Source organism: Rana temporaria, chromosome 5, assembly GCF_905171775.1.
Source record: "Rana temporaria chromosome 5, aRanTem1.1, whole genome shotgun sequence".
NCBI classification, from domain to species: domain Eukaryota; kingdom Metazoa; phylum Chordata; class Amphibia; order Anura; family Ranidae; genus Rana; species Rana temporaria.
The window spans coordinates 8,986,769-9,013,695 of record NC_053493.1 but is presented as its reverse complement, the minus strand read 5'-3'; the positions used below and the strand labels follow the sequence as shown (position 1 = coordinate 9,013,695).

Genomic DNA, 26,927 nt, shown 5'->3' with positions numbered 1-26,927 from the left:
GCACCCTGCATCACTGGACCCCTTTACATTACACAGCACCCTGCACCTCTGGACCCTTTTACATTACACAGCACCCTGCATCACTGGACCCCTTCACATTACACAGCACCCTGCATCACTGGACCCCTTCACATTACACAGCACCTCTTTCCCTTGACTGAGACACTACACTAGGTTGACAGTATATTTATTTCGGGTCTAAAAGAGGAACCTTTCGGAGTGAGGGACAAATGGATTTGATTCCAGAAGAGGGACAGGCACTCTTAATAAGGGACAACTAGAGGGGAGGGGAGCCCTGCAGTCACTGCTTAAATCGTCCCAGGGCCAGTTCGACCATGCTCCTGGCTCTCCCTGGCAATTTCAGGGGGGGGGGGCAAACGACCCCCCTTGCCCTATTGAGCGGACGCCCATGGGGGGGGGGGGGGGTACAGCCAAAAGGATGAGACATAATGTATGAAGATTTTTTTGTAGAGATTAACAGATTGTGATAGATGATAGTTGTATTAACCCCTTCATGCCTTTTTTCCAACACTTGCTTACCAGTTAGAATCCAAACGTAACATTAATTTCATGCTTTACAATTGCGAACACTCTTGAAATGGTAACAAACTACAAAGTTGGAGAAAAAAGAGAAAAAGAAAAAAAAAAACCCTGCACACTTTACAGGTTACCAGGTGATCCATGTCTTTATGGACTTTTCTTTGTACACTGGTCCAAATCATTTGGTGGAGGGGGGATTATGGTGTGGGGTTGATTTTCAGGGGTTTATATATATATTTTCCTCTCTCATTACGACCAAACAGCACCCACTCCTCATCCTGGACTTTCCCGGCCAGTGCGTCCTCTATATCCTTCCCTGGTGCCGGAGTGATTCCTCTCCCTCCGCGTGAGAGAAGTAGCAGTGAGGCGAGCGACAGAAGAAAAAACAAAAACAAAGCCAAAAGCTGTGCACATGAATAGAAACAAATGACTGTGGTATTAATAAAGTGTCAATAGTATATGAAAAGAACAATGGTTGTTATGAACCATAAAGTCCCATTTCCTGCATGTGAATGGCTTGTATGCATAAAGTTTATACAGTCCAAAGGAACATCAATCTTTTTGGTAAACGATGTCTTATCTCCAGAAAGAATCAGCAGTAGAAATAAATAAATTATGCCCTTACCGGATGGAGTAGACCCACATCTTACCATACGGTGGGGGGTCTTCAAGGCTTGCGTAGGCCGATTGCCTTACAGGGGTAACTCTCCAGACACTCCTAAAGCGCTTTTCCGGTAGGATCTTTACACTCTGATTGGACCAGGAATCTGGAACTGGTGACAATGATGATGATGTTCCTGGAGGTAGTTGGAGTTCTCAGGGGATCCAGTGTACCAGTATGAAATTAAAAAGAAAAGAGAAAACACCTCCTCATCACATAAAAAATTTATTTAAAAATTCCAAAGATAAGGACAAGCTCCCAAAAGTCTCAAAAAAGGGAATCTCAGTAAACCATTATCACACCAAAAAAAGAACAGCACTGCAAAAGCAATCTCAGCATCAAGGCACACACACTTCAGAGAAGGATAAAGTAACTGTGCGCAGTTTGGGGTGGATATGATCAGATGCCCGACCGGTTTCGTATCAAAATACTTCTACTGGGGTGCATATCTGAATCATCTCACCCTCCTGCGCTTTAAATAACATCTCTACTTACCCCCATAGGACCGGCACTCACCGTTACTGGCGTGCGTTCCAATTGCTGACATTTCCGGTTGGCATGCGCTCCAGGCGCCCGGAAATGACATATACTGAATCCAATTGTTAAAACCCTATATTCCCTGTATTCTTCTCGTGCGCTCCAGGCGCCCGGAAGTGACATCTCCTATGTATCCGCCCATCACCCTGATCTCCCCTCAACTCACCTCCCCTCCAGGAGGATGAGCCAATCAGCACCACTCCCTGTATGTGTAGGTCTGGTGAGGCGGAGCGCGTCATCAACCGACACTAGCCCCGCCCCCTCGTGACGCGACCCCACAGCAAGGAGATATGCAGACGTTGCGCCCGTGTGTGAACACAACCGCACCTGCATAATAGTGCACCGAGGAGGTTCATTGATCTATAAAAGATCACAGGGCGGTCAATAGGAGTAACGGGTGGTGGCAACTATCCTGTGGGATGAACCCGTTGCGGTCCGTGCTTTTAAAGTATGTTCTAGTTTTAAGTTGATGGTTTTCAACAAAGATTTCATGTTCAACAGAACAACGATCAACAGAAGTCGATCGTTTTTTTTTTTGTTGAAGGACCTGCTGGAAAATCTTCAGCTGAACAGTCCATCCAATCAGATGTGTCTGATTATTTATAAGGCAGGCGGTACAATAGCATGGTGCGGTGATGATCGGGGACACTGACTGGCTGCACTGGTATAGTGCGGTGATGAGCAGGGACGCTGACTGGTTGCACTGGTATAGTGCGGTGATGATTGGGGACACTGACTGGCTGCACTGGTATAGTGCGGTGATGATCGGGGACACTGACTGGCTGCACTGGTATAGTGCGGTGAAGATCTGGGACACTGACTGGCTGCACTGGTATAGTGCGGTGATGATGATCGGGAACACTGACTGGCTGCACTGGCATAGTGCGGTGATGATCGGGGACACTGACTGGCTGCACTGGTATTGTGCGGTGATGAGCAGGGACACTGACTGGCTGCACTGGTATAGTGCGGTGATGATCGGGGACACTGACTGGCTGCACTGGTATAGTGTGGTGATGAGCAGGGACACTGACTGGCTGCACTGGTATAGTGCGGTGATGATCGGGGACACGGACTGGCTGCACTGGTATAGTGCGGTGATGATGATCGGGAACACTGAGTGGCTGCACTGGTATAGTGCGGTGACGATCGGGGACACTGACTGGCTGCACTGGCATAGTGCGGTGATGAGCGGGGACACTGACTGGCTGCACTGGTATAGTGCGGTGATGAGCAGGGACACTGACTGGCTGCACTGGTATAGTGCGGTGATGAGCAGGGACACTGACTGGCTGCACTGGTATGTGCAATGATGATCGGGGACACTGACTGGCTGCACTGATATGTGCAATGATGATCGGGGACACTGACTGGCTGCACTGGTATGTGCAATGATGATCGGGACACTGACTGGCTGCACTGGTATAGTGCAGTGATGAGCAGGGACACTGACTGGCTGCACTGGTATAGTGTGGTGATGATCGGGGACACTGACTGGCTGCACTGGTATAGTGCAGTGATGAGCAGGGACACTGACTGGCTGCACTGGTATAGTGCGGTGATGATCGGGGACACTGACTGGCTGCACTGGTATAGTGCGGTGAAGATCTGGGACACTGACTGGCTGCACTGGTATAGTGCGGTGATGATGATCGGGAACACTGACTGGCTGCACTGGCATAGTGCGGTGATGATCGGGGACACTGACTGGCTGCACTGGTATTGTGCGGTGATGAGCGGGGACACTGACTGGCTGCACTGGTATAGTGCGGTGAAGATCTGGGACACTGACTGGCTGCACTGGTATAGTGCGGTGATGATGAGCAGGGACACTGACTGGCTGCACTGGTATAGTGCGGTGATGATCGGGGACACTGACTGGCTGCACTGGTATAGTGCGGTGATGATCGGGGACACTGACTGGCTGCACTGGTATAGTGCGGTGATGAGCAGGGACACTGACTGGCTGCACTGGTATAGTGCGGTGATGATCGGGGACACGGACTGGCTGCACTGGTATAGTGCGGTGATGATGATCGGGAACACTGAGTGGCTGCACTGGTATAGTGCGGTGACGATCGGGGACACTGACTGGCTGCACTGGCATAGTGCGGTGATGAGCGGGGACACTGACTGGCTGCACTGGTATAGTGCGGTGATGAGCAGGGACACTGACTGGCTGCACTGGTATAGTGCGGTGATGAGCAGGGACACTGACTGGCTGCACTGGTATGTGCAATGATGATCGGGGACACTGACTGGCTGCACTGATATATGCAATGATGATCGGGGACACTGACTGGCTGCACTGGTATGTGCAATGATGATCGGGACACTGACTGGCTGCACTGGTATAGTGCAGTGATGAGCAGGGACACTGACTGGCTGCACTGGTATAGTGCGGTGATGATCTGGGACACTGACTGGCTGCACTGGTATAGTGCGGTGATGATGATCGGGAACACTGAGTGGCTGCACTGGTATAGTGCGGTGATGATCTGGGACACTGACTGGCTGCACTGGTATAGTGCGGTGATGATCTGGGACACTGACTGGCTGCACTGGTATAGTGCGGTGATGAGCAGGGACACTGACTGGCTGCACTGGTATAGTGCGGTGACGATCGGGGACACTGACTGGCTGCACTGGCATAGTGCGGTGATGAGCAGGGACACTGACTGGCTGCACTGGTATAGTGCGGTGATGATCGGGGACACTGACTGGCTGCACTGGTATTGTGCGGTGATGAGCAGGGACACTGACTGGCTGCACTGGTATAGTGCGGTGATGATCGGGGACACTAACTGGCTGCACTGGTATAGTGCGGTGATGATCGGGGACACTGACTGGCTGCACTGGTATAGTGCGGTGATGATCGGGGACACTGGCTGCACTGGTATAGTGCGGTGATGATCGGGGACACTGACTGGCTGCACTGGTATAGTGCGGTGATGATCGGGACACTGACTGGCTGCACTGGTATAGTGCGGTGATGATCGGGGACACTAACTGGCTGCACTGGTATAGTGCGGTGATGATCGGGAACACTGAGTGGCTGCACTGGTATAGTGCGGTGATGATCGGGGACACTGACTGGCTGCACTGGTATAGTGCGGTGATGAGCAGGGACACTGACTGGCTGCACTGGTATGTGCAATGATGATCGGGACACTGACTGGCTGCACTGGTATAGTGCAGTGATGAGCAGGGACACTGACTGGCTGCACTGGTATAGTGCGGTGATGATCTGGGACACTGACTGGCTGCACTGGTATAGTGCGGTGATGATGATCGGGAACACTGAGTGGCTGCACTGGTATAGTGCGGTGATGATCTGGGACACTGACTGGCTGCACTGGTATAGTGCGGTGATGATCTGGGACACTGACTGGCTGCACTGGTATAGTGCGGTGATGAGCAGGGACACTGACTGGCTGCACTGGTATAGTGCGGTGACGATCGGGGACACTGACTGGCTGCACTGGCATAGTGCGGTGATGAGCAGGGACACTGACTGGCTGCACTGGTATAGTGCGGTGATGATCGGGGACACTGACTGGCTGCACTGGTATTGTGCGGTGATGAGCAGGGACACTGACTGGCTGCACTGGTATGTGCAATGATGATCGGGACACTGACTGGCTGCACTGGTATAGTGCAGTGATGAGCAGGGACACTGACTGGCTGCACTGGTATAGTGTGGTGATGATCGGGGACACTGACTGGCTGCACTGGTATAGTGCAGTGATGAGCAGGGACACTGACTGGCTGCACTGGTATAGTGCGGTGATGATCGGGGACACTGACTGGCTGCACTGGTATAGTGCGGTGAAGATCTGGGACACTGACTGGCTGCACTGGTATAGTGCGGTGATGATGATCGGGAACACTGACTGGCTGCACTGGCATAGTGCGGTGATGATCGGGGACACTGACTGGCTGCACTGGTATTGTGCGGTGATGAGCGGGGACACTGACTGGCTGCACTGGTATAGTGCGGTGAAGATCTGGGACACTGACTGGCTGCACTGGTATAGTGCGGTGATGATGAGCAGGGACACTGACTGGCTGCACTGGTATAGTGCGGTGATGATCGGGGACACTGACTGGCTGCACTGGTATAGTGCGGTGATGATCGGGGACACTGACTGGCTGCACTGGTATAGTGTGGTGATGAGCAGGGACACTGACTGGCTGCACTGGTATAGTGCGGTGATGATCGGGGACACGGACTGGCTGCACTGGTATAGTGCGGTGATGATGATCGGGAACACTGAGTGGCTGCACTGGTATAGTGCGGTGACGATCGGGGACACTGACTGGCTGCACTGGCATAGTGCGGTGATGAGCGGGGACACTGACTGGCTGCACTGGTATAGTGCGGTGATGAGCAGGGACACTGACTGGCTGCACTGGTATAGTGCGGTGATGAGCAGGGACACTGACTGGCTGCACTGGTATGTGCAATGATGATCGGGGACACTGACTGGCTGCACTGATATATGCAATGATGATCGGGGACACTGACTGGCTGCACTGGTATGTGCAATGATGATCGGGACACTGACTGGCTGCACTGGTATAGTGCAGTGATGAGCAGGGACACTGACTGGCTGCACTGGTATAGTGCGGTGATGATCTGGGACACTGACTGGCTGCACTGGTATAGTGCGGTGATGATGATCGGGAACACTGAGTGGCTGCACTGGTATAGTGCGGTGATGATCTGGGACACTGACTGGCTGCACTGGTATAGTGCGGTGATGATCTGGGACACTGACTGGCTGCACTGGTATAGTGCGGTGATGAGCAGGGACACTGACTGGCTGCACTGGTATAGTGCGGTGACGATCGGGGACACTGACTGGCTGCACTGGCATAGTGCGGTGATGAGCAGGGACACTGACTGGCTGCACTGGTATAGTGCGGTGATGATCGGGGACACTGACTGGCTGCACTGGTATTGTGCGGTGATGAGCAGGGACACTGACTGGCTGCACTGGTATAGTGCGGTGATGATCGGGGACACTAACTGGCTGCACTGGTATAGTGCGGTGATGATCGGGGACACTGACTGGCTGCACTGGTATAGTGCGGTGATGATCGGGGACACTGGCTGCACTGGTATAGTGCGGTGATGATCGGGGACACTGACTGGCTGCACTGGTATAGTGCGGTGATGATCGGGGACACTGACTGGCTGCACTGGTATAGTGCGGTGATGAGCAGGGACACTGACTGGCTGCACTGGTATAGTGCGGTGATGATCGGGGACACTAACTGGCTGCACTGGTATAGTGCGGTGATGATCGGGAACACTGAGTGGCTGCACTGGTATAGTGCGGTGATGATCGGGGACACTGACTGGCTGCACTGGTATAGTGCGGTGATGAGCAGGGACACTGACTGGCTGCACTGGTATGTGCAATGATGATCGGGACACTGACTGGCTGCACTGGTATAGTGCGGTGATGATCGGGGACACTGACTGGCTGCACTGGTATAGTGTGGTGACGATCAGGGACACTGACTGGCTGCACTGGTATAGTGCAGTGATAATCGGGAACACTGACTGGCTGCACTGGTATAGTGGCATTGTACTGGTATTGATCACTGTGAGAGGAAACAGGACACTGGCTGCAACATGTAGCCATTGTTTACATATGTGATTGCTGCGATTTGCCACAGCGATCACATAGTACAGGGCCAATTACTTTTTCCCAGAGTATGTTATTTAACCACCTCAATACCGGGCCTATTTTGGCACTTCTCTCCTTCATGTAAAAATCTTTTTTTTTTTATAGGAAATTACTCAGACACCCTAGGGAATAAAATGGCGGCCATTGCAACTTTTTATCTCGCATGGTATTTGCGCAATCATTTTTCAAACGCCTTTTTTTGGAAAAAAAAAAAAAACGGTTTCATGAATGAAAAAAATAACAAAACAGTAAAGTTAGCCCAATTTTTTTGCATAATGTGAAAGATGATGTTACGCCGAGTAAATAGATACCTAACATGTCACGCTTTAAAATTGCGCACACTGATGGAATGGCGCCAAACTTCAGAACTTAAAAATCTCCATAGGTGACGCTTTAATTTTTTTACAGGTTACCAGTTTAGAGTTTCAGAGGAGGTCTGGTGCTAGAATTGTTGCTGGCGCTCTAACGCACGCGGCGATACCTCACATGTGTGGTTTGAACTGCGCTTACATATGTGGGCGGGACTAACTTGTGTGTTCGCTTCTGAGTGCAAGCTAAGGGGGATAGGGGCGTTTTTAAATTTTGAATTTAATTTTACTTACATTTTTTTTTTTTTTATACACCTTTTTTTTTATTTTTATTTTTTTTTTACATTTTTTTTTTTATTGATCACTTTTATTCCTATTACAAGAAATGTAAACATCCCTTGTAATAGGAATCTATTGTGACAGGTCCTCTTTATGGAGTGATGGTCAATAAGACCCCACATTTCTCCTCCAGGCTGGAAAGCAGGAGATCGAGAAAAAAAATTCACCGATCACATGCCGACAGCCGCAATTGTGGCTTTGTTTACTTCCGGGTACCCGGGCGTGACGTCATAACGTCGCACCCGGGCCTCCGACAGTCAAAGAGATGACCGGTGACCATCTAGTCACCGGAAATCTCTATCCTCATCATCTGGCGCCGGCCGATTCCTTCTATGGGTCCCCGATGGCACGGGGGAGCCTGGAGAAGCACCGGATTGGCGGCGGGGGGACTGGACGTCTAACACTGACCCACCTCTCAGCCAAGTAGGTGCACCGGGTCTGGTTACCGGTCACCTGATTGGCTGAAGTGTCTTGAAGAGGACGGGAGAAGACATCGAGGACTCGAAGGCAGCGTGGAGGACAGCAAACTGGCGTCATTTGATGGGGCAAACTGGCGTAATTTAATGGGACAAACTGGCGGCATTTGATGGGGCAAACTGGCGGCATTTGATGGGGCAAACTGGCATCATTTGGGGCAAACTGGCATTATTTGGGGCAAACTGGCATCATTTGATGGGGCAAACTGGCATCATTTGATGGGGCAAACTGGCATCATTTGATGGGGCAAACTGGCATTTGATGGGGCAAACTGGTAACATTTGATGGGGTTAACTGGTGGCATTTGATGGGGCAAACTAGCATCATTTGGGGCAAACTGGTATCATTTGATGGGGTTAACTGGGGGCATTTAATGGGGGCAAACTGGCGGCACTTTGGGGCAAATTGGCATAATTTGATGGGGGCAAACTGACGGCACTTTGATGGGGCAAACTGGCGGCATTTAGGGCAAACTGGCATCATTTGATGGGGCAAACTGGCGGCATTTGATGGGGCAAACTGGTATAATTTGGGGCAAACTGGCATCATTTGATGGGGTTAACTGGGGGCAATTGATGGGAGCAAACTGGCGGCACTTTGATGGGACAAATTGGCAGCATTTGATGGGGCAAACTGGCATTTGATGGGGTTAGCTGGCATCATTTGATGGGGCAAACTGGCATCATTTGGGGCAAACTGGCATCATTTGATGGGGTTAACAGGTAGCATTTGATGGGGCAGACTGGCATCATTTGGGGCAAACTGGCATCATTTGATGGGGTTAACTGGCGGCATTTGAACTGGTGGCATTTGGGGGGGCAAACTGGCATCATTTGAGGGGGCAAACTGGCAGCAATTCATGGGCACAGTGGCTGCGTTTGATGGGGGGCACAGTTTGCACCCCCCCCCCCCCCCAAAAAAAACTTTTGAGCACTAGCGGCCACTGCTAAGGAGCATTCCTCCCACTGACCATCACACTAATGTACGATGCATGGTAGATCTAGAAAGGGTTAAGATGGGTTCCCCGGGACCAGAAAGTTATTCTGAGGGTTCCTCGGTGGTAAAAAGGTTGAGAAAGTCCAGTCCAGACTATATAAACTGTTTATTGGTTACAACATAAGGAATAAGATCTAATTCACGTCATATATTGTACACTCATCTCTCATGAGGGCCCCTAGGAACCCAAAGGCCACCATTATATCAGTAGATGGTGAGAGCTTTACTTATTTAAATATGGAAGGTGCCCCCCCCCCCCCCCCGGGGTGATATGACTATGAAATGGTTCATTGGTTACCAAAAAAAGAATATACAGTACAGTATACACAAGCTTTACTTCAGCTGTGACATGAGGGCCCCTAGGAACCCGAGGGCCACAGCGAGGATGGTGTAGGTAAATTTAACACTGGAAGCCCCACTGGTGTTGCAGAGATCGGTGGTACAGCAGGTTACTTTGGTGGAGACCACAACGGCATTGAATCCGGTTTCTGTGCAGATGGCGGTACAAGTCTTGGTGATGCTGGCACCAGAAAGACTACCTGTGGATGAGAGAGAGAGAGCGTGGTGTGACAATAGGGACCATCTGAAACCCTCACATATTGGCCAATGATGACTCCCCCCTCTACTTGTAGGGTTGTAGAGACTCCCCCCCCTCTACTTGTAGGGTTGTAGAGACTCCCCCCCTCTACTTGTAGGGTTGTAGAGACTCCCCCCCCTCTACTTGTAGGGTTGTAGAGACTCCCCCCCTCTACTTGTAGGGTTGTAGAGACTCCCCCCCCACTTGTAGGGTTGTAGAGACTCCCCCCCTCTACTTGTAGGGTTGTAGAGACTTCCCCCCCCCCCCTCTACTTGTAGGGTTGTAGAGACTCCCCCCCTCTACTTGTAGGGTTGTAGAGACTCCCCCCTCTACTTGTAGGGTTGTAGAGACTCCCCCCCCCTTCTACTTGTAGGGTTGTAGAGACTCCCCCCTCTACTTGTAGGGTTGTAGAGACTCCCCCCCCTCTACTTGTAGGGTTGTAGAGACTCCCCCCCTCTACTTGTAGGGTTGTAGAGACCCCCCCTCTACTTGTAGGGTTGTAGAGACTCCCCCCCCCTCTACTTGTAGGGTTGTAGAGACTCCCCCCCCTCTACTTGTAGGGTTGTAGAGACTTCTCCCCCCTCTACTTGTAGGGTTGTAGAGACTTCCCCCCCCTCTACTTATAGGGTTGTAGAGACCCCCCTCTACTTGTAGGGTTGTAGAGACTCCCCCCCCCCCCCCACTACTTGTAGGGTTGTAGAGACTCCCCCCCCTCTACTTGTAGGGTTGTAGAGACTCCCCCCCCCTCTACTTGTAGGGTTGTAGAGACTCCCCCCCCCTCTACTTGTAGGGTTGTAGCGACTCCCCCCCCTCTACTTGTAGGGTTGTAGAGACTCCCCCCCCCCTCTACTTGTAGGGTTGTAGAGACTCCCCCCCCCCCCTCTACTTGTAGGGTTGTAGAGACTCCCCCACCCCCCCTCTACTTGTAGGGTTGTAGAGACTCCCCCACCCCCCCTCTACTTGTAGGGTTGTAGAGACTCCCCCACCCCCCCTCTACTTGTAGGGTTGTAGAGACTCCCCCCCCCTCTACTTGTAGGGTTGTAGCGACTCCCCCCCCCCCCTCTACTTGTAGGGTTGTAGAGCCAGTGCATACAACCTAGGTCCTACCCTGCCTCCAGACCTCAAGAGTCAATCAAGCCTCTAAAGAATATGAGATAAGGGATTGGTGGCAACCAGTGCTGGGACAAGGCCATCCAGCACCCATACCAAACTGTGCCCCTTTTCTTCCCTTAGAGTTAGGGTCAGGGCGTCCACATCCCTGCAATAAACCATTGCACCCAGGGCAGCCGTTCCTCCTGCCCACCCCTTGTCCCGGCCCTGGTGGCAACACCATGGTGTCTAGGCATTGAAAACCTGCTATTTGAATAGGTCAGTCGTTCAGACAGGCCCCCCCAATCTCCTCCATACATTTTCTTAATAGGTTTATACAGTGGAACCTCGGATTACGAGCATAATCCGTTTCCAGGAGAATGCTCGTAATCCAAAGCACTCGCATATCAAAGCGAGTTTTCCCATTGAAGTCAATGGAAACGAAGATAATTTGTTCCGCATTGACTTCTATGGCATGCAATACGGCATGTGGCCAGAGGTGGGTGGGGGGCGCCGGAGAGCCTCGGAAACGATTGGAAAGGCCTGAGGACAGCTCGGCTGAACTTGGAAAACCTTAGACCCCCCTTGTTAATGGGGGCTTCCATATTCCGATAAGCCCCCCAAACCCATAACCACCCCCCCCACCCCCACCCATGTTGAGGGCATGTGGCCTCGTATGGTTTAGGTGCTCGCTCACCCCCACCCTTTTCTGATCTGCATGCTCGAATAAGGGTCTGTTATGGATTTTGGGGGGGGTCCTTGCAGCATTTTTTTGCGTGGGGGTTCCCCTCCAAATCAACACCAGACCCCAAGGCCCCCCCAAGAAAAAAAGTGGACCCCCCCAATGCATACCAGATCCTTATCCAAGCATTGTAGCCCAGCAGGTCAGGAAAGGGAGTGCCTGACCATACCAGGCCACATGCCCTCAACACGCCCAGAGGCGATTCAGTTCGCATGTGTAGCGCTATATAAGTTTTTCACTCACTCACTCACTCAACATGGGGGGTGGCGTGCCTTGGGGCAGGGGGGCTCTGCCCATGGGGTCAAGGGCCTCTTCCCCCCACAACCCTGGGCATCTGACGGCTTATCGAAATCTGTAAGCCCCATTACTCATTCACATAAGGCCCCACCTTGTTAATGGGGGCTTCCATATTCCGATAAGCCCCCCTACAACCAACCACCCCCTGCCCCAAATCACCTTCCACCCATGCAAAAAAAAAAACACATACAAAAACGTGGGTTTAAAAACCGAGCCGCAAAACGCGTCAAGTGGTAATAGCAGACAAACCCTCCCACTTTGCATTGCCATTTAAAGAGTGCACTGGCATCCACACAACGTCCACAAATAATCGCCAGCTCCATCTAGTGGCCATAATGCATTTTATTCCCGATTTTGAGGTATTTCAGGAAAATAATGCATTAAGGCCACTAGATGGAGCCGACAATAATAGGAAAAATACATGGGGGATTACGTGTGACTGTTATATGAATCCTGAGACATTTATGCAGCAATTTTTTTATTAATAATAGACCCTTTATGAAATTTCTCCTAAATGTAGATCAGGAGACATGGAGATAGACGGTAGATCTCAGTAGACATAGGACCTCCCCAGTCCAGTTATTATCTTACCAATTCCTCCAGCAAAGACGGAGGTCATGCAGTTGGTGTCGGTGGCGGAGCAGTTAGTCGCAGTCATGCAGTTTGTGTTGGTGCTCTGGGCGTTGCAGGTGTAACATTTTAGTGATAAAGCTGTAAAAGAAACACAATATATTCAGATTGTATATTCTCAGCATCGCTGTTCCTGATCACTCACAGATATTCAAAGAGTTGGATATACAGTGGAATCTCTGATTACGAGCAAAATCCCCATAGAAGTCAATGGAAACAAAGATAATTTGTTCCACATTGACTTCAATGGCATGTAATACCGCATGTAGCCAGAGGTGGGGGGGGCGCTGGAGAGCCTCAGAAATACAGTGGAACCTCTGACTACGAGCAAAATCCCCATAGAAGTCAATGAAAACAAAGATAATTTGTTCTGCATTGACTTCAATGGCATGCAATACCGCATGTAGCCAGAGGTGGGGGGGCGCTGGAGAGCCTCAGAAATACAGTGGAATCTCTGATTACGAGCAAAATCCCCATAGAAGTCAATGGAAACAAAGATAATTTGTTCCACATTGACTTCAATGGCATGTAATACCGTATGTAGCCAGAAGTGGGGGGGGGGGGGGGCGCTGGAGAGCCTCAGAAATACAGTAGAACCTCTGATTACGAGTATAATCCCCATAGAAGTCAATGAAAACAAAGATAATTTGTTCTGCATTGACTTCAATGGCATGCAATACCGCATGTAGCCAGAGGTGGGGGGGCGCTGGAGAGCCTCAGAAATACAGTGGAACCTCGGATTACGAGCATAATCCGTTCCAGGAGAAAGCACAGCAAAGCACTCGCATATCAAAGCGAATTTCCCCATAGAAGTCAATAGAAAGTAAAATAATTTGTTCCGCATTGACTTCAATGGCATGCAATACCGCATGTAGCCAGAGGTGGGGGCGCTGGAGAGCCTCAGAAATACAGTGGAACCTCTGATTACAAGCATAATTCTCCTAGAAGTCAATAGAAACAAAGATAATTTGTTCCGCATTGACTTCAATGGCATGCAATACCGTATGTAGCCAGAGAATGGGGGGGGGCACTGGAGAGCCTCAGAAATAGAGTGGAACCTCAGATTACGAGCATAATCCCCATAGAAGTCAATGGAAACGAAGATAATTTCTTCTGCATTGACTTCAATGGCATGCAATACCGCATGTAGCCAGAGGTGGGGGGGGGGCGCTGGAGAGCCTCAGAAATAGAGTGGAACCCCTGATTACGAGCATAATCCCCAATAGAAGTCAATGGCCTAGATTCAGGTAGGACTGCGCACTCTTACGGAGGCGCAGCGTACCGTTTTAACGCTACGCCTCCGTAAATTACCTGCGCTACGCTTCATTCACGAAGCAGTAGCTCCGTAATTTGCGCGGGCGCTCCGTACAAAAATGGCCGGCGTAAGGGCGCGTAATTTAAATGATCCCGTGGATCATTTAAATTAGGCGCGTTCCCGCGGCCGAACGTAGTGCGCATGCTCCGTCGGGAAACTTTCCCGACGTGCATTGCGGTAAATGACGTCGTAAGGACGTCATTTGCTTCAACGTGAACGTAAATGGCGTCCAGCGCCATTCACGATTCACTTACGCAAACGACGTAATTTTTAAAAATCGCGACGCGGGAACGACGGGTATACTTAGCATTGGCTGCCCCTGCTAATAGCAGGAGCAGCCTTACGCAGAAACCGACCAACGCAAACGACGTAAAATGCGAACGCAGGGCGCGCGTACGGTTGTGAATCGGCGTGAGTATGCAATTTGCATACTCTACGCTGACCACTACGGGAACGCCACCTAGCGGCCATCGTAAGAATGCAGCCTACGATACGACTGGCACAAGAGCCTTATACCAGTCGTATCTTAGGCTGCCGTCGGCGTATCGAGCTTTCTGAATACATTAAGTCGATACGCCGGCGCTACTTAGCAATTACGCTGCGTATCTATGGATACGCAGACGCAATTGCTTACTGAATCCACCCCAATGTAAACAAAGACAATTTGTTCCGCATTGACTTCAATGGTATGCAATACCGCATGTAGCCAGAGGTGGGGGGGCGCTGGAGAGCCTCAGAAATACAGTGGAACCTCGGATTACGAGTATAATCCGTTCCAGGAGAACGCTCGTAATCCAAAGCGCTCTCATATCAAAGCAAATTTCCCCATAGAAGTCAATGGAAACTTAAATAATTTGTTCCGCATTGACTTCAATGGCATGCAATACCGCATTTGGCCAGAGGTGTGGGGGGGGGGTGCCAGAGAGCATTGGTAAAGCTCGGGGACAGCTCTGCTGACCTCCGAAACCCTCAGAAAGGCTCAAAAACACCCAGGAACTGAGTATTTCCGAGTATTTTTGAGTGATTTCCGAGGATTTCCGAACGGCTTTGAACCGTTCCGAGTGTCACCGGCGCCCCCGCACTTATGGCCAAATGCGGTACTGCACACCCCATTTGCATTTGCAGAGGTTTTTTTTTTTTAAAGTTGCTCGTCTTTCAAAATGCTCGTTAACCGCGTCACTCGTAAACCGAGGTTCCACTTTAGTGTGATTTTGGCTTCTTCCTCTGTCCTCCCCTCTTGTTTCGTGCTAGTTGGTTTAGTCCTAGCTAATCAGAGAGACAGGGCTCAGGAAAGTCATGGGGCCCCATACCCTCTACCTTTGGGGGGGCCCCCTTTGACCCACCCTTGACCCCCACTCCTGGCCCCTACATGGCCTTCTGGCTTTGAACATGTAAAAGCATGGGCCATGACAGGTACTCTTTATCGAGAGATCTCCGTGACCGCGGGACCCGCAGACCCGATCGCCACTGGAGTCCCGCGATCGGTCCCGGAGCTGAAGAACGGGGAGAGGTGAGTGTAAACACAGCTTCCCAGTTCTTCACTGTGGCGCCGTCATTGATCGCGTGTTCCCCTAATATTGGGAAACACGATCAATGATGTCACACGTCCAGCCCCGCCCCCCGACAGTTAGAAACAGATGATGTCACACTTAACCCCTTCAGCGCCTCCCTGTGGTTAACTCCTAAACTGCAATTGTCATTTTCACAGAAAACAATGCATTTTTAATGCATTTTTTACTGCGAAAATTACAATGGTCCCAAAAATGTGTCAAAATTGTCCGAAGTGTCCGCCATAATGTCGCAGTCACGAAAAAAATCGCTGATCGCCGCCATTAGTAGTAAAAATATAAATAATTAATAAAAATGCAATAAAACTACCCCCTATTTTGTAGATGCTATAAATTTTGCGCAAACCAACCGATAAACGCTTATTGCAATTTTTTTTTACCAAAAATAGGTAGAAGAATACGTATCGGCCTAAACTGAGGAAAAAAACGTTTTTATAAATTTTTGGAGGATATTTATTATAGCAAAAAGTAAAAAATATTGAATTTATTCAAAATTGTCGCTCTATTTTTGTTTACGGCGCAAAAAATAAAAACCGCAGAGGTGATCAAATACCACTAAAAAAGAAAGCTCTATTTGTGGGGAAAAAGGACGCCAATTTTGTTTGGGAGCCACGTCGCACGACCACGCAATTGTCAGTTAAAGCGACGCAGTGCCGAATCGCAAAAACTGGCCGGGTCCTTTACCTGCCTAAAGGTCCGGGGCTTAAGTGGTTAAATGTAACCATATTGCTACACTTAGAGGCTCCTCTCTTCTCTTTTATACTCAGTGGTGACATGACGCTACTCTTATATCAAGACATCGCTTGTATATCAAGGAAAAATGTATTAAAACATTTTGCTTGTCTTACAAAACGCTCTCAAACCAAGTTACTCTCAAACCAAGGTTTTACTGTAATAGGAATAAAAGTGTAAAAAAAAAAAAAAAAAAACGTAAAAAAAAAGTGTAAAAAAAAAAAAGTTAAATAAAAAACATAATAATAAAAAAAAAGAATTTAAAACGCCCCTGTCCCCGGTAGCTCACGCTCAGATGCGAACACACACGTAAGTCCCACCCACATATGTACACACCGTTCAAACCACACATGTGAGGTATCGCCGCGTGCGTAAGAGCAACAATTCCAGCACAAGACCTCCTCTGTAACTCTAAACTGGTAATCTCTAAAAAAATTAAAGCGTCGCCTATGGAGATTTTTAAGTACCAAAGTTTGGCGCCATTCCGTGAGTGTGCGCAATTTTAAAGCGTGACGTGTTAGGTATCTATTTACTCGGCGTAATGTCATCTTTTACATTATACAAAAAAATTGGGCTAACTTTACTGTTTTTTGTTCATTTTTTTAATTCATGAAACTTTTTTTTTTCCCCCCAAAAAAGGCATTTGAAAAATTATTGCGCAAATACCGTACAAGATAAAAAGTTGCAATGACCGCCATTTTATTCCCTAAAAAAAATTGGGCTAACTTTACTGTTTTGTTAATTTTTAATTCATTAAACTGTTTTCCAAAAAATAAATAAAAAAAGGCATTTGAAAAATTAAAACGTCACCTATGGGGATTTTTTTTAAGTACCACAGTTTGGCGACATTCCACGAGCGTGCACAATTTTAAAGCGTGACATGTTGGGTATCTATTTACTCGGCGTAACATCATCTTTCACATTATACAAAAAAATTGGGCTAACTTTACTGTTTTTTGTTCATTTTTTTAATTCATGAAACAGTTATTTCTTTTCCAAAAAAAGGCATTTGAAAAATGATTTCGCAAATACCGTACAAGATAAAAAGTTGCAATGACCGCCATTTTATTCCCTAAAAAAAAATTGGGCTAACTTTACTGTTTTGTTAATTTTTAATTCATGAAACTGTTTTCCAAAAAAAAAAGCATTTGAAAAATTAAAACGTCACCTATGGGGATTTTTTTAAGTACCGAAATTTGGCGCCATTCCACGAGCGTGCGCAATTTTAAAGAAAAAAAAAGAAAAATTTTTAAAGCGCCCCCCTCCCCGCGAGCTTGCACAACAAAGAAAACGCATACTGAAGTCGCGCCTGCATATGAAAACGGTGTTCAAATCACACATGTGAGGTATCGCCGCGATCGCCAGAGCGAGAACAGTAATTCTAGCACTAGACCTCCTCTGTAACTCTAACCCGGTAACCGTAAAAAAAAGTTTAAAGCGGCGCCTATGGAGATTTTTAGGTACCGTAGTGTGTCGCCATTCCACGAGTGCGTGCGATTATAAAGCGTGACATGTTGGGTATCTATTTACTTGGCGTAACATCATCCTTCACATTATGCAAAAAAATTGGGCCAACTTTACTGTTTTTTTAATTCCCAAAAAAGGCGTTTGAAAAATGATTGCGCAAATACCGTACAAGATAAAAAGTTGCAATGACCGACATTTTATTCCCTAGGGTGTCTGCTAAAAAAAACATATATAATGTTTGAGGGTTCTGAGTAATTTTCTAGCAAAAAAAAGGAAAGAAGTGCCGGAATAGGCGCGGTATGGAAGAGGTTAAAGCCGCACTGCGACATTCGATTTGCAGAGATTTCCACACAATGGATACTTTGTATTTCTATTCCTTTCCCAAACGTATCGTTATGTTTCACTTGTATTTGTATCTTTTAGGGAGTGTAATCTTGTTGTTGCAAAACATTGTTCTTTTTTATAATAATACCTATTCTTTTTTTTTTTTTTTTAACAACAAGGTTGGTCTTTATTAAGGCAAAGGTGGTACAGTATAAGGTAAATAATACCTATTCTAATGCCGCGTACACACGATCGGAATTTCCAACAAGAAAAGTCTGATGGGAGCTTTTGGTCGGAAACTCCCAACGTCTGTAAGCTCCGTTGGACTTCGTCACTGGTCCCCGCTCTCTCCTGGGAACAGTGTTTCCCAGAAGACAGCGGGGGGAGTGATGTCACCGGCTGGATTCCCCGCGGGGATTCGAACCCGGATATGGTGCAAATACCTGTCTCAGACAGGTATCTGCACCCCCCCTCCCCCTGAAAGGTGCCAAATGTGTCACCGGAGGGGGGGGGGGGGGGCAGGGCCGATCCTAGGGTCACAGACGCCTGGGTGCAGAAATATTGCTGGCACCCCTACATGGGCATGGTTATCTTACTAACTCCTCCCCTTTACAAACGTGTCCCCCATCAGAGCCCCCCCAGCAGGTGTCCCCCATCAGAGCCCCCCACAGCTCGTGTCCTCCATCAGAGCCCCCCCACAGCAGGTGTCCCCCATCAGAGCCTCCCCACAGCAGGTGTCGACCATCAGAGCCACCCCACAGCAGGTGTCCCCCATCAGAGCCACCCCACAGCAGGTGTCCCCCATCAGAGCCACCTTACAGCAGGTGTCCCCCATCAGAGCCCCCCCACAGCAGGTGTCCCCCATCAGAGCCACCCCACAGCAGGTGTCCCCCATCAGAGCCACCCCACAGCAGGTGTCCCCCATCAGAGCCCCCCCACAGCAGGTGTTCCCCATCAGAGCCACCCCACAGCAGGTGTCCCCCATCAGAGCCACCCCACAGCAGGTGTCCCCCATCAGAGCCACCCCACAGCAGGTGTCCCCCATCAGAGCCACCCCCCAGCCGGTGTCCCCCATCAGAGCCACCCCACAGCAGGTGTCCCCCATCAGAGCCACCCCACAGCAGGTGTCCCCCATCAGAGCCACCCCCCAGCAGGTTTCGACCATCAGAGCCCCCCCACAGCAGGTTTCGAACCATCAGAGCCCCCTCACAGCAGGTGCCCTCATAGATCAGTACCTGTACAATAGATCCCTGTAGCTCGGGCACGCTGGGAGTAGAAGCACATTACAGGGGGTAAGGCATACATGGCATCTTTGGTTGCTTGGAGGTTGGCACTCGGAGAGCATTTCTGGGAGTGCACGGGATGATTGGCAGCAGCTCCGGCCAACCCAGAAGACTCTCATCACACCGCCTATGGGAGAAGAGCCGACACACGCAGAGGGGGCGGGGCAGACAGGAGACTACTCCACGCACACCGGACAGAATTAATTAGTGGAGCTTAGTACCAGAACGTGTTCCGGTACTAGGCTCTGCTGCGGTACCCAACCCAGATTCCGGGGACAGCGGGAGGTATGCGCTCTTGTCAGTTGCCATTGGAGAGAGCAAGCGGGATGGGGAACCGCAGCACCCGCTACATGCGCTCCGCCTCTGGACACAGACACGGGGGAGGGGAGCACTTTGAAGCTTCGGCGCCTGGGTGCAGAGCACCCCACGCACCCTGCCTAGGATCGGCCCTGGGGGGAGGGATCCACAAAGCAGAGGTTCACTTTTTGTGTGAACCTCCGCTTTAAGTACGAGGACGAGAGCGCACGGTCTGGTAAGACTAGCGTTCGTAACAGAGATAGAACATTCGTCACGCTGTAACGGACTGAAAAGCGCAAGGCTAAAAAGGGCAAATCGTCTCTCGCCAAACTTCTACTAAAACACGACTGGTGGTGAACTTCCCTTTAATAGCGCCGTCGTACGTCTTGTACGTCACCGCGTTCTTGGCGTTTCGGAATTTCCGACAACATTTGTGTGACCGTTTGTATGCAAGACAAGTTTGAGCCAACATTCCGTCGGAAAAAAAATCCACGGTTTAGTTGTCGGAATGTCCGATCGTCTGTATGCGGCATAAGTCCCATCAGAGAGATCCCATAACGATAATATTTTCTGGACTTACCTGAACCCACGCAGAGTGCGATGACGAGGAGTAGACCTGTGGTGGACGCCATTGTGAGTCGGAGATGAGTGTGTCCTCCAGGTTGTCCCCGTCCTCTTATATACTAAGGTCTGTGTGTGTATGGGGTGGTGAAGCAGTTTCCATGAAAACTAATGCCGGTCACTCCTCGTTCTCTGACATCCAGAGGACACCTGGAGACAGCAGACCTGTAATTTGGAGTCATTGTTCTGTATGGAAGGACAGTTAGTTGTCGTAGAAACTGTCACCTCTGAGAACAATGGCGGTGACTCCTCCACAATCTGAAAATCAGAATGACATCAGACCAGCTGATAAGTGAAATTGTACATCAGGTGACACGAATAAAGCCGGCCATACACAAAATGTTTTTTGATAAGTTCATGCAACTTTGGAAACAAATGGGGTGACCTTTCTTGACCAAAGCGCAGAAAAAAATTGAAGGCGAAAGATGGAGATTTTTTTTTTTTTACTATAAGTTTTTTTTAGAAGTTTCCAAATAAAAAAAAAACAATCCTCATTTTTTTTTAACTGAATGATTGAAATTAAAAGCTGACCATACACTGGGGTGGATTCAGGTAGCTGCGCTTATTGTTACGGCGGCGCAGCGTATCGTATTTACACTACGCCGCCGCAACTTACAGGAGCAAGTGCAGTATTCACAAAGCACTTGCTCCGTAAGTTGCGGCGGCGTAGCGTAAATGGAGCCGGCGTAAGCGCGCAGTATTCAAATGTGGAAGGGGGGGGCGTGGTTTATGTAAATCGATGATGACCTGACGTGATTGACGTTTTGTACGAACGGCGCATGCGCCGTCCGTGTACATATCCCAGTGTGCATTGCTCCCGAGTACGCCGCAACGACGTATTGGTTTCGACGTGAACGTAAATGACGTCAAGCCCTATTCGCGAACGACTTACGCAAACGATGTAAAAAAAATTAAAATCGAAGCGGGAACGACGTCCATACTTAACATTGCGTGCGCCTCATAGAAGCAGGAGCAACGTTACGCCGTAAAAAGCCTTACGCAAGCGACGTAAAAAACTACCGCCGGGCGCACGTACGTTTGTGAATCGGCGTATCTAGGTAATTTGCATACTCTACGCCGAAAACAACGGAAGCGCCACCTAGCGGCCAGCGTGAGAATGCACCCTAAGATACGACGGCGTAAGAAACTTATGCCAGTCGTATCTTAGGCTAATGTCGGCGTATCAAGCTTTCTGAATACAGAAAGAAGATACGCCGGCGTAGATTTGAATTTACGCGGCGTATCAATAGATACGCCGGTGTAAATTCTTTCTGAATCTACCCCACTGTGCAGAATGGAACGCGGCGGAATTTGCTGAGCAGGAACAAAAATTGTCTCTGGACAGCCGCACTCCGAACAAATTGTCGCCTTTATTAAAAGAAGGACAGCGCTACAGCCTGAGAGCCGCTCTGGCTCCGATGGGCACTTCCAAAGCCAACCAGCTGCCGTTATTCAGATGGCCGGGGCTCACCAGGGGGCCGGCCATCTGAAAAGTGGGCGGCAGCAACAAAGATAGATTCATGCAATACATGAATCTATGTATTGTATTTCATTGGCGGTGCGGGAGCGAGAGGGGGCGGCGCTCCGGCGCCCTCTATGGACGCACCGCCACTGTTCAGTTTGTGAATGAACAGGAAGCCGCTCAGCACAGAGCACTTCCCATCCACCCACTGCCCGTGCAGCTGAGGCCGTAGAAAGAGGCGTGCGTGTTGAAGCCTTCGGGTGCACAACCTAATGCAATGGAAAGCCTTCCAACCATGTGACCGCCATGACAGCCAATCACGGCAGTCACATGATCATAAATCCTGCCTCCCGGGAATTCAAAACCTCTTCCCGGGCTGGGAGGTGTGCCGGTGCCAACAGGTTAAGATGCCCATAAATGGATTGAATCTCAGCCGGTTTAGCAGGGACTGGCCAAATTTCGATCCATCTATGTCCATTACCAATTAACAGAGGTCACTCTAATGACCGATCGGCAGCTGCAACCAACACATTTTTGATGAAAAGGTGAACTTACCCTTAAAGGTTGGGTTTCCCCGCCGCCAGTGCCGATCCGCCCCATAGGCTCACTATGCAAGCCGCAAGCCTGCAAAGCTGCGGAGGGCCCCCCAAATTACTAGAAGCCCCGCCTGGTAAGAAGTAACTTTCGGCCCCTCAATGTAAGATGTCATTTTTGACAGCAGAACACCCCCTCCCCCCCTTCACCGTCGTCAGCGCCCCCCCCCCCCCCCCGCTTCTCAACTTTAATGTGAGATGAAATTTTCGGCAGCCCCCCCCCCTAATTTTGCTTAGACCCCAGGGAGGTCAGGATCGGCACACCCCGCCGCCAATTTGCATTTCCAAGATTGTGACTGGCTCTCTATGTAGGCGGTTCATATATCTCCGGAGCAGCTCCGGTGTGAATTGCAGAGGGGTCCGGTGGCTTCTGGTACATTTCAGGTCCAAACTCAGCCAAAATCAGACCTGAAACGGTGAACGGGACACACCGGACCCCCTGCTGTGACCCGCTTTGTACGGCAGTCTGAACCCAGCCGTAACCTCCCATTGCAGTGTGTTATCATACGTTTTGGATACCGTTGCTGATGTGAGGGGGTATTGCATGCTTGGAACGCTCTCCCCACTTTACTCTTTTGTGATACAATAAACAGAGGAGCAATTCCTTTTTAGACGCAGTTCTATTTTATTTTTGTATTTTTTTTTTTAATTGAGGGTGTGGCTATAGCTTATGGGCTCCACCCCAAACTCTCTCATCCGTGGGGTGGATTCAGGTAGGGGCGCGCAAAACTGTGGCGGCGTAACGTATGACATTTACGTGACGCGGCCGCAAGTTTTACTGGCAAGTGCTTGATTCACAAAGCACTTGCCTGTAAAGTTGCGGCGGCATAGCGTAAAAGGGGCCGGCGTAGCGTAAAAGGGGCCGGCGTAAGCGCGCGTAATTCAAATGATCCCGTAGGGGGCGTGGATCATTTAAATTAGGCGCGTTCCCGCGCCAAACGTACTGCGCATGCGCCGTCCCTAAAATTTCCCAACGTGCATTGCGGTAATTGACGTCGCAAGGACGTCATTGGTATAGACGTGAACGTAAATGGCGTCCAGCGCCATTCACGGACGACTTACGTAAACGACGTAAAAATTTCAAATCGCGACGTAGGAACGACCTCCATACTTAACATTGGCTGCGCCTCCTAATAGCAGGAGCAGCCTTACGACGAAAACGACGTACGCAAACAACGTAAAAAACTACCGCCGGGCGCACGTACGTTCGTGAATCGGCGTAAGTATGAAATTTGCATACTCTACGCTGACATCTATGGGAGCGCCACCTAGCGGCCAGCGTGAGAATGCACCCTGAGATACGACGGCGTAAGAGACTTATGCCAGTCGTATATTAGGCTACAGTCGGCGTATCTAGCTTTCTGAATACAGAAAGTAGATACGCCGGCGCTACTTAGCAATTACGCGGCGTATCTATGGATACGCAGGCGTAATTGCTCTCTGAATCTACCCCACGTCTTTATGGACCTTGCTTTGTGCACTGGTCCAAATCATTTGGGGGAGGGGGGGATTATGATGTGGGGGGTTATTTTTCAGGGGTTGGGTTGGCCCCTTAGTTCCAGTGAAGGGAACTCTTAAGGCGTCGGCATACCAAGACATTTTGGACAATTTCATGCTCCCAACTTTGTGGGAGGAGTTTTGGGGGACGGCCCCTTCCTGGTCCAACATGACTGCCCACGAGAGCACAAAGCAAGGTCCATAAAGACATGGATGAGCGAGTTTGGGGTGGAGGAACTTGACTGGCCAGCACAGAGTCCTGACCTCAACCCGATAGAACATCTTTGGGATGAATGAGACTGTGAGCCAGGCCTTCTCATCCAACATCAGTGCCTGACCTCACAAATGCTCTTCTGGAAGAATGGTCAAACCTTCCCATAGACACCCTCCTAAACCTTGTGGACGGCCTTCCCAGAAGAGTTGAAGCTGTTATAGCTGCAAAGGGCGGAGCCAACTCAATATTGAACCCTACGGACTAATAACTAGATTCACAAAGAGTTACGCCGGCGTATCAGTAGATACGCCGTCGTAAATTTAAGCGTATTCTGGAAACCAGATACGCTTAAATTAGGCTAAGATACGAGCGGCGTAAGTCTCCTACGCCGTCGTATCTTAGGGTGCAATATTTACGCTGGCCGCTAGGTGGCGCTTCCGTTGAGTTCAGCGTAGAATATGCAAATGACTAGAAACGCCGATTCAGAAACGTACGTGCGCCCGGCGCAATTAGTTACGCCGTTTACCTAAGAGATACGCCGGCGTAAAGATAAAGCTGCTCCCTAGTTGGCGCAGCCCATGCAAGGTATGGACGTGGGAACAGGCCTATCTTTTTACGTTGTTTGTGTAAGCTGTACGCGAATCGGGCTGGACGTAATTTACGTTCACGTCGAAACGGCGTACTTTGGAGCAGTGCACACTGGGATATGTCCACGGATGGCGCATGCGCCGTTCGTTAAAAACGCCAATCACGTCGGGTCACCAGTCATTAACATAAAACACGCCCCCCTGTTCCACATTTGAATTAGGCGCGCTTAGGCCGGCCCATTTACGCTACGCCGCCGTAACTTAGGAGGCAAGTGCTTTGTGAATACAGCACTTGCCTCCCTGACTTACGGCGGCGTAGTGTATATCCCATACGCTACGCCTGCCTAACGTTGCGCCCGCCTACGTGAATCTGGCTATAAGACTGGGATGCCATTAAAGTTCATGTGCGTGTAAAGGCAGGCGTCCCAATACTTTTGGAAATTTAGTGTAGCTGTCTAGGATTGATGGGGGAAAACCTTCACCTACTCCGTGGGGTAGATTCAGGAACAATTTCCGCCGGTGTAGACTGAGATGCGCGGCGTAAATGCCAATTTGCGCCGGCGTATTTCCGCGCCGTATTCAGCAAACAATATTACGCCGTAACGTAGATTTTTTTTTTCGTTTGGACCTTTCCACGCCGGTGCGGCGTGGGCGCCCATTTACGCTGGTCTGAACTAGCGCGGCCCTGGTTTTTCTATTTTAAATATGCAAATGAGGGAGTTGGTCCGATTCAGCAAATTACGAATTGCCGGCGCAGGCTACTCCCGGTGCGTGTAACTCTGGTTTGCAGCGGAAAGTTACCCTTTATAAAGCAGGGGTAACTTTGCACCAGACTTGCTCAAGTCAGCTGGAGAGGGCCCGGATGGGAACCCCCTTAAAGGTCCGGAGGCCACCAGGGCCCCAGATGGCAACCCCCCTTTTTTTTATAAAAATAAATTACCAAATAAAGGGGGCTTTCCATCCGGGACCTCTGGGCCCTTTAATAATAATAATAATAATGATAATAATAATAATTATATATATATATTTTTGTCCGAAAGGCACTGGCCGTGAACTTGTTCTGCATACAGACGGCAGAACTTTTTCAGCCAACATTCACGAAACTACGTAGTTTTTCTGCTCTTTTGTCCGATGGAGCGTACAGACAGTTTGATTATACGACAAAACACGTCCATCGGAATATTCGATCCCAAAGGTGTTGAGGTCAGGACTCTGTGCAGGCCAGTCCAGTTCCTCCACCCCAAACTCACTCATTTATGTCTTTATGGTCCTTGCTTTGTGGACTGGTCCAAATCATTTGATGAAAGGGGGGATTATGGTGGGGGGTTGTTTTTCAGGGGTTGGGTTGGCCCCTTAGTTCCATTGAAGGGAACTCTTAAGGCGTCAGCATACCAAGACATTTTGGACACTTTCATGCTCCCAACTCTGTGGGAACAGTTTGGGGACGGCCCCTTCCTGTTCCAACATGACTGCTCACCAGTGCACAAAGCAAGGTCCATAAAGACATGGATGAGCAAGTTTGGGGTGGAGGAACTTGACTGGCCTGCACAGAGTCCTGACCTCAACTCGATAGAACACCTTTGAAATGAATTAGAGCAGAGACTGCAAGCCAGGCCTTCTTGTCCATCAAAAAAATATAATTACAAATATATTAAAAAAATATATATATTTTTTTTTTAAAAAAAGGGGGGTTCCTATCTGGGCCCCTGGGGACCCCCGGGCCCCTTACAGGTGTACTGCCTGTACCCCCCTGATGGTGGCCCTGGTCATAAGTCTCCATTGCTGTTATGAGGGCTGACATCTCCTGGGTGTTAAAGTTTTTTTTCCTCCTCTGCCTGTGGGGAACGGGAGTAGCCATCTCACAGCAAATGTACCTTCCCTGGGGGGGGAATAAAACTGGATGTACATTTGCATCGGCTGGGCGTAAGTTGGGCCGGCGTATCTCTGTAAGTTGGGCCGGCATAGTTGTGAGCATGCTCAGAAGGGAACGAACGTACTGAGCATGCTCCGTTCAAGATACGCCGGGCGTAAATCACTGCTCCACGTTCAGAACATCATTTGCATAAGGTCACACC

The 26,927-nt window shown here is 49.6% G+C and overlaps 2 protein-coding genes across 2 annotated transcripts in view; both read right to left on the bottom strand.

Annotated features, from left to right (window-relative positions):
- LOC120939780 (lymphocyte antigen 6E-like) overlaps window positions 1-26,927 on the bottom strand; it is a 440,733-nt gene that overhangs the window by 316,857 nt on the left and 96,949 nt on the right. The window lies entirely within an intron of this gene.
- Window positions 9,645-20,567, bottom strand: LOC120939786 (lymphocyte antigen 6E-like). The gene is made up of 3 exons (XM_040352142.1): window positions 20,459-20,567; window positions 12,854-12,973; window positions 9,645-10,096 (listed from the first exon to the last, which is right to left on the bottom strand). The coding sequence occupies exons 1-3, from the start codon at window positions 20,508-20,510 to the stop codon at window positions 9,891-9,893; spliced, it is 378 nt and encodes a 125-aa protein (XP_040208076.1). The 5' UTR covers window positions 20,511-20,567; the 3' UTR covers window positions 9,645-9,890.